The sequence below is a fragment of the Strix aluco genome, chromosome 25 (genome assembly GCF_031877795.1).
Source record: "Strix aluco isolate bStrAlu1 chromosome 25, bStrAlu1.hap1, whole genome shotgun sequence".
In the NCBI taxonomy this organism is placed as follows: domain Eukaryota; kingdom Metazoa; phylum Chordata; class Aves; order Strigiformes; family Strigidae; genus Strix; species Strix aluco.
In genome coordinates, this window is record NC_133955.1 from 4,059,267 (window position 1) to 4,067,059 (window position 7,793).

The following is a 7,793-nucleotide window of genomic DNA, read 5'->3' on the forward strand; positions in this document are numbered from 1 at the left end:
TATTTTTTTTTTTCCCTAGAAAAGTGCCCTTTTTAAACAGTTGTGTTTCGTTATTGTTGCCCAGAGTGGGAAGCTGATTCATGGCTTTGCTAGGAATTCGCTGTGTTGTATTTTTCAAGGACAACCTGGGACATGGCAGATGGTTTCCCCGGCTGCAAGGAGACCAGCACAAAATCCAAAACACTGGTTTTTTTATTCAGAAGTAATTTTCTTGAAAGAAGGTGTACAAACCCCCAGAAGAAGCAAATCTCCATCCCTCCCCTTTTCCCCAGGTTTGCTGATGAACTCAAAAAAAAAAAAAAACAAACCAACAACCTGTGTCCAGTTTGGGCTCTTCTCACCAAATAAACTCCACGAGAGCTGTGAGCTGATAGTGGCCCCATAAGTGAAAAGAAAAAAGTTGTAGAAAATCCACAGAGGTTGGTAAGTTTAAAGCTCCTGGAAAAGTCACTTTAAAGAGAAGGGCTGATGGAAGAAGAGCCCTAGGTGTCCCTGGGAACAGAAAGAACAGGTCAGCTCTTGCCAAATAGTGTATGACTTCAAATTTTTTGTCACTTTGCAAGGATTTATGATTTCTTGGTTTGAGGAGGCAAAGCAAAGACTATTTCCCGTTTAACCACAAATAAAACCAATGCAACCAGAGCACCAAAATGATACAGTTGTCAATCCTCTAGTAATCAAAACACAAGAGCAACATTCTGTGTGCTGGGAAAAACCATGAAAAATCACTGTGGGCATCACGTGGTGGTCAGCTCTGTCAGTCGTTCTCCTCTTCTGTAAAACAAAAGATAATTAGAGTGTTAATGGGGTGTAGGAATAACAACAACGGTGCAGGTATGTTGTCACCTGCAGTGTGATGACCACAACAGCTCTGCTTCCCCCACCGGAGCAACCCACCATCCTCCCACCTAACAGCAGACGGCTGAGGTGTGAAAACGCTCCACGGCAGGACGGGGGCTCAGAGCTCAGCCCCGGCTGCCTTTACCTTTATCTTCCACTTTAAAATCAGACGGGAGGAGGTTGTCCTGCCGGTTCCCCAACACAAAGGCCAGGAAGGAGAGTATGAGCGCGTCGAGGATGCCGATGATGCAGAGGATGTACGCCCAGCGCACGGTGCAGGCGCCCAGTGTGTATTTGTCCGTCTTGTCCCCACACATGCGCTTCACCTCGCTCGAGTCCCAGCCGTCGGGGTAGATCAGGCACCCGATCATCAGCCCGGTAGCTGTGGGGAGAGGGAGATGTTACAGCCACCTCCCGAGCTGCTCCTGCACGGTTTGGGGGTCGGTGGAGGGGCACAGCGTGGCTGCATCCGGCCACAAACACAATGCTACAACCGTAAAATGCTACGGACTGGCTAACGAGGCTTAAAAGTGCCCTGTGGTTGCCCATCCCGCGTGGGTTCTGCTTCATTCGTGCTGCTGCAGCTGGGGAGGAGCAGGACAGGGCACGCTGCTCCCATCAAGGCCGTGCTGCTGCAGCAGCATCTCCCATCGCTGCGTTGCCCAGGCAACATCTCTGCTCTCCTGCCTCCGCACACGTCCCTGGCTGTGTCGCTCCAAAGAAATATTTTCTCTGAACAAAACCAGGATGGATTTATTCTGTGCGAGGTGGAGAACCTTGTTACTGCCTCGCACGTGGCTGGATTTCAGCTAAGGTAGAACTGCCGTCAGCAGCAGCTTTGCAGGCGGATTAATTCTGCTTGTTCAGCTGCCGTGGTTCCAGCCCGGCCCTGAGCCACTGGCTCGTCCTGCGGCTGCTCTCATCGCCCGACCCCGGTGCACACACGACCTCGACGGCCGCTCCCGCCCGGCCCCGGGGCCCTCGGCACGTCGCCCTTGTGGCTTTGCCATGGGAGTTGCAACAAACCCGGCGTGAGCTGCCGAAGGGCTGTCTTCTGCCAAGCAGCTCATGTCCCAAAATCTCAGAAGTGCTTTTTTTTTTTCCCCACGTGCTGAGAGAAATTGGATTTGCTGGACGAGAGTGACTGGGTTCAGCAGGGAGAAGAGCCGAGCTCATCTGCAAGGCTTTGGGATGTGATTAATGGAGGCTCTTTGCATCCTCCCCTGTTACCTTGGTGTAGAGCAGGGAAATAACTGGTCCTTTATATCTTTTTGTGCAGGTGTGAGGATGTCCTGGGCTCCTCATGCCAGAAACAACCTCATGGTAGGAGCTCTGGATGAGCAGCCATTTGTCCCTGCCCTTCGTGGACATCTACAGCCCCCTGCAGCAGCGAGATGCTCCCTGCCCTGTACTGGTGCCTTTTCTCTGTCACTGGGTGCTCAGTAATCCAGAAAACACTTGGGGTGGTTCCCTCACCCTTTGCTGATGTTTTTTTTTCCCTTGGTTTGGGGACAGGAGAGCGGCAAGGCCAGCGGGCAGCTTCCTAGGTCTGCAGAGAGCATTTCTCTTCATTAAGAAGCAGCTGGTTTCTCCTGTATTTAATTACTCTTCCCTGTAGCTAACAGAGAGGAGGGGCACAGAGAAAGGGGGGAAGCTAGAAAGGAATCGATTCTCCTGTGAAAACGCACCCTGGGTGTGGAGCAAAGGCCAGAAAATGGATCCTCTTGTTGCCTGCCCTCTTTCTAAAACAACTCCCAGAAATGCGGCAGCACCTGCAGCGCCTGGTGGCAGCTCAAAAGCTCCTGAGAGTCAGTCTGGGACAGAGAAACTGGGCTGGCGGGGATGGTTTGGGCTCGTCTGTGCAGCCACAGCTGCCTGCACTAGGTTTCTCTCCACCATCCAGCACAAAAACATACGTAAAAGCCCCAAATGCAACAGCAAAGCCTTTCCCTGCTCCGGCTCCCGGGGAGGCTGAGCTTCCCCAAGCCTCTTATCTAAATCTTGGCTTGAGCTCACTTCTTTAGCCAGGAACTGGAGCAACCCCGATGCTGTCCTCCCGTGGGGTGTCGGCTGGGGTGTCCCTGCGTGGGGGCACCCAGGGGCGGTGGGAGCTGCAGCCAGTCCCAGCATGAATGATTCAGGAGCAGCAAAGGGCTGGGTTGGGTTTCAGCAGGGCTGCGAAGGCAGGAGCTGGGTTACCGGGTGTCTTGGGTGTCTCGATGCGTTGGGGGAGGGATGGGGAGGGCTGGAGATCTGCAGGCGTGAGCGGAAAAGCAGGAAAATGTGGGTGATGGTACTAAGTCTTACAGTCAGTCCCCTCCTCCTGTTCCACCTCCCCACTACATCATCCCCTGAGCTCAGGGAGTTACCAAAATAACTCAGCAAATGTTATCACCGTCTCCTTGCTTAATTCCCACGGGATCCCCAAGGCAGCAGGGAGCCCCGCGGCATGTGGGACTCTCAGACTGATGCTCTGAAGCCATGACCCCGCTGCACCCTGGGGCTGAGCAGGAGCGATGGCGCTGGGCGATGGCCAGAGGAAACCCCCCCACACCCCCAGGTAAGCGGGGACGGGCCGTGGCTGGGCCGTTGGTGCCGCGTGGTTTTGCAGCAGCAGCACACGGTGGGGGGAGCATTGCTCACATGCAGTGAGTTTGCTGGGTCTCAGCTGCTCTGACAGGCTTTATGTACTGCAAACTCCCTGCTGGTAACCAGTAAGGGGGAGCAAATGGGGCGTAGAGGTTATGCTGGTGTCTAGTCCCCCCCAGCAAAGTCGAGGTGGGGGCAGAAAGGGAAAAGCAGCTCTGGCCCCCCCATGCATCGCCCCCCACCCCGCTCACCTGCCGCCAGCTGCATCCAGGCACAGACTTTATAGACGGTGGCTGCGTTGCAGAAGAAGAAGAGGCTGAAGCAGAGGATGGAGCCGATGATGAGGAAGGTGGAGATGCCTACGAAGAACATGGCGGTTTTGAAGGCGCTGGAGGGGATGGTGCCGAAGTCCAGGGGGCTGCCCTTGCAGATGAGCTCGCCCGTGAGCGCGTTGCCGATGCAGTAGGAGAAGAGGCCGAAGTAACCGGCCTGCGGCGTGTCGATGCTGTCGCCGATCCAGTACGGCTGGATGAAGGTCACGACCATCAGGATGGAGAAGCAGAGGGTGAAGAGGGCCCAGAGCACCCCCATGGCCCGCGCGTTCCGCACGTAGTTGGTGTGGTAGATCCGTGCCGCCTCCTGCGCCGGCAGCAGCTTGGGCATGGCGGGGCTACCGGGATGGCTACCGGTATGGCTACCGGCACGGCCACCGGTACGGCTACCGGCACCGCCCCGCCCCGGCCGAGAGCGGCGGCGGGAGGCTCCGGCGGCGGCTGGACCGCCCCGGGGGGCGGCGGCGCGACCCCCCCGCCCCGAGCTGGGGTGGGCTCGGGAGGAGCCGGGCGGGAGCGGCTCGGGATGGGACCTCGGGATGAGCCCGGTGGCCCCGGGATGTGCCTTTAGGATGAGCCCTTAGGATGGGTCCTGCACCCCCAGGATGCGCCCCTAGGGTGTGCCCTGTGTCCCCGGGATGCGCCCTGTGTCCCCGGGATGTGCCCCGGACCCCCGGGATGTGCCCTGTGTCCCCGGGATGAGCCCCGGATCCCCTGGGATGAGCCTCGAACACCCGGGATGTGCCCTGTGCCCCTGGGATGAGCCCCGTACCCCCCGCGATGCACCCTGTGACCCCGGGATACGCCCCCGGGATGAGCCCTGGACCCCCGGGATGTGCCCCATATCCCTGGGATGCTCCCTCGGGATGTGCCCTGGGCCTGTGGGATGAGCCCTGTGTCCCCAACGTGCACCCCAGGATCCCCCCGGGATGCACCCCGTGCCCCTGGGCGGTGCTCCGGGGTGCACCCTGTGCACTCTCGGGGTGCACTCTGTGCACCATTGTGTCCCCATAATGTACTGTGTGCCCCGGGATGGGCCGTGCACCCCCAGGATGTGTCCCAGGATGCATGTTGGGGTGCCCCCAGCGTGTGCCCCAGGGGCTGTACCATGACCCCCAGGATGTCCCCCAAATGCTTCACCCCCTCAGCTGCTCCCTTCTGCCCTCCCAGCTGGTGTCATCAGGGTCTTCCCCCACTGGAGGGGGGTACATGGGGTGTTGTATTGGGGTGGGGGGCTGTGAGACCCTGGTTCCCATCCCATCACCTCCAGGGCTGGCTGGGGCTGCAGGCAGGGAGGGGACCGTCCCCACAGCCCCGCTGCAGAGAGGGAAATGGCTCATCCTGCTGCCAGGACACCCCGGGGGGGGGCAGCCAGCACCTGCGGCAGGGCCAGAGCCCTGCCTGGCCCCTGCGTCCTGCTGCCAGGGGAGCGTGGGCAGCCCCGGAGCCTGCCCTGATGGCCTGCGGGCACTTGTGGCCACCTTGGGACCTTTCTCCAGGAGCCACATCTGCCCCCCATCCCGAGGGACCGCAGGGGCTCCGCTCCCACCGTGGGGCCTGGACGCCACGTGCCAGGGTGACGGTCACCCAGCGCCAGCCTCAGCGTCACCCCCGCGGCCACTGAAGGCCGGGGCTGCCCAGGGGGTTAATCATTGCCAAGAGCAGCTGGGCCAAGGCGGGCGCGAAAAGCTGTGCCGTTCCCAGCGCTGTTTTCCTTTCATCAGCCACGTCCCCCAAGCACTGAAACACAGAGCAAATATCTGGCAGGGCATGGGGCAGTGGTGGCCCGTGGGATGGGGACATCGGTGGGCTCCGGAGCACCGAGCGAGGCCAGCGGGATGCTGGCAGGGGGTGGGCTTGCTCCTGCCACGCTTTGGGCTTCCTCAAGCGGGTTTCTTGGCATCTGTGATCATAATGTTCCAGTGATGGAGGATCTGGGGTGGGCACTTTCCCACGGAGCGGAGCTGCTGTGGCGCCAGCTCTCGCTCTGCCCACGAACCCATCAGCAGCACCCAACGAGGAGGGTCTCGGAGAGCCCCAGCCCCACGGCTCCCTACAGCCAGGGTGGAGGAAAGGAGGAAGGAGGACTGGAAACCCCCCGGGGGAAGCGTGGGAGTGCCGTTCCTTCGCGTTCGCTTTGGCCAAAGGAGCTGCCACAGGGCAGGTTGGCATCACCAGTGCGGGACGGTCACCTGGGGACAGGCAAGACATCCCTGTGGTGGCACCACCTGGCAGCGTGGGCATCGCTGCTTCCCGTCGTGGCGCTGCCCCAATGCCACGGGTTGGGGTGTGATAGGAGCAGCCACATCAGCTGATGGAGGTGTTGGCTATAAAGCACCCGCTGGCCCCGTGGCGGAGGCACGAGCGAGCCCACCATGGCCAACGCGCTTCCCCCCTGCCTGCTCCTGGCCCTGCTGCTCCTGCCCCTGGCCCTGCCTGCGCCGCACGAGCGAGGGCTCATCTTCAACTTGGTAAGAGGGACACTAATCCCGTCCTTGCCACAGCTGGGGGATGCACCGGGGGGGGGGGTTTGGAGGGGTCTGTGGTGCTTTAGTCACTGGCAGCAGCTACGTGGGGGAGCCCCGGGGTAACGGCTGCAGCTGCCGAGAGCAAAATTTATTGTGGCTGGAGAAACTGAGGCAGGTGGGGATGGTGTGCTGGGTTTTCCCGGGTTGTGAGGGATCTCAGAGCCCGGGAAAGCAGCTGTGTAAAGGGACAGGGAAGCTGCAAGTGGATGGGATTGAAGTTCTCTGCTGCTTGCACCAGTGAGAACCCTCTCCCTGGGGGGCTCACAGGGAATGGGGAGGGGGGACACTTTCCCTGTGGTGTCTCAGCCCCGTTCCCATGAGCCAGGCAGAAAACAGCACTTCAGCGGGTGGTATTTTGGGCCAGACCAAGGAAATGCTGCAGGGTGGGAGGCTCAGGCATGCTGAGGCAGAGCTGGTGTGCGACACCCACCCAAAACCCCCAGGCCCCCCGGGGGGGGGTTTAAGGTGGGGGACAGAGAGGGACCTGGTGCTCAGGCCGTGCCTCGCGGTGCAGGACACGGGGGAGCTGTGTCTGCAGAGCGCCCAGTGCAAGAGCGGCTGCTGCCACCGGGGCAGCGGCCTGAGCCTGGCCCGATGCGCGCCCAAGGCGGCCGAGTTGCAGGCGTGCTCCCCAAAGGTACGTGCTCCTCTGCTCCCGGGGGGGTGGGACAGGGATGGGGGCACGTCCCCCGCGCTGCACTGTGCCTTGGTTCCCCGTAGAGCATCTATGGGGTCTACTACAAGTGCCCCTGCGAGAGCGGCTTGACCTGCGACGCTGATAAAACCATCGTGGGCTCCATCACCAACAGCGACTTCGGCATCTGCCAAGACCCCCGGAGCTCCAACGGGTCGCGGTGAAGGAAGAGACCCCCCGGTGCCCCCCCGATGCTGCCTCTGCCACTCTGCTTTTTCCCTTCCCCAGGGATGCTCGGACCTGCCCGCACTGCCCCGGCTGGGGGGGGGGGGGTCGAGTAAAGAGCATCTTCTGCCGAGCTGCAAGCCGGCGTTTTCACTCGACGCATCCCTCTGGCTGGGGACGGGGGCAGCAGGGCCAGAAGGTCCTGAGAAAAGCTGCAGGGACACGATGGCTTTACCTATATGTGCACATCGTATGGAATTGTGTAATCATCTGGGCCAGCAGTGAGCCATGGGGTGAGCTCGGGGGGGGCATTAGCGAAGGGGGTGCAGGGGAGTGGAAGAAGCAGCAGCGCCGGGAGCTGAGGGAGCCACTCGGGTTGTGCCAGACTCAGTTTATTTGCTGCCGTGGCTGCTCTGGTTGGAAATGTCCCCTAGAAAAGGTTTGTCACCGGAGAAGAGGGACTTGAAGGCGGTGTCGAAGCTGGGGGTGCTCGGGGTGCTCGGTGGCCGTGTCTGCCTCCGCCGTGCCACACCACGGGCTCTGGATGACCCTGCACCTCCTTGGGGGGGGCAGACATGGCCAGGAGGTGGTTGGCCGGGTGCAAGTCCTCCCCAAAAAGGACTTTGTAGGGCAGCGGTTGTGTGT

General features: G+C 60.5%; 2 protein-coding genes across 3 annotated transcripts; one reads left to right on the forward strand and one right to left on the reverse strand.

The window, feature by feature from the left end:
- Positions 1-176: 176 nt before the first annotated feature.
- LHFPL5 (LHFPL tetraspan subfamily member 5) lies at positions 177-4,115 on the reverse strand. Its single transcript, XM_074850505.1, has 3 exons — positions 3,681-4,115; positions 986-1,222; positions 177-774 (listed from the first exon to the last, which is right to left on the reverse strand). Exons 1-3 carry the CDS (start codon positions 4,090-4,092, stop codon positions 758-760), a joined length of 666 nt encoding a protein of 221 aa, XP_074706606.1. The 5' UTR covers positions 4,093-4,115; the 3' UTR covers positions 177-757.
- A 216-nt stretch (positions 4,116-4,331) lies between these two features.
- On the forward strand, positions 4,332-7,281 carry CLPS (colipase). Of its 2 annotated transcripts, XM_074850509.1 has the most exons (3): positions 4,332-6,232; positions 6,804-6,926; positions 7,010-7,281. In XM_074850509.1, the coding sequence occupies exons 1-3, from the start codon at positions 6,137-6,139 to the stop codon at positions 7,145-7,147; spliced, it is 357 nt and encodes a 118-aa protein (XP_074706610.1). In that variant the 5' UTR covers positions 4,332-6,136; the 3' UTR covers positions 7,148-7,281. The 2 variants fall into 2 exon arrangements, with proteins under 2 accessions (XP_074706610.1, XP_074706609.1); XM_074850508.1 differs by lacking the exon at positions 4,332-6,232 and having other exon boundaries at positions 6,365-6,926.
- The last annotated feature ends 512 nt before the right edge of the window (positions 7,282-7,793 follow it).

Bases quoted from the DNA above. Each gene is read 5' to 3' on its own strand.
- CLPS (XM_074850508.1), top strand. From the start codon at position 6,606: ATGAGCCAGGCAGAAAACAGCACTTCAGCGGGTGGTATTTTGGGCCAG. The intron at 6,927-7,009 runs GTACGTGCTCCT...GGTTCCCCGTAG, and splicing joins TGCAGGCGTGCTCCCCAAAG to AGCATCTATGGGGTCTACTA.
- LHFPL5 (XM_074850505.1), bottom strand. From the start codon at position 4,092: ATGCCCAAGCTGCTGCCGGCGCAGGAGGCGGCACGGATCTACCACACC. The intron at 1,223-3,680 runs GTGAGCGGGGTG...CTCTCCCCACAG, and splicing joins CTGGATGCAGCTGGCGGCAG to CTACCGGGCTGATGATCGGG.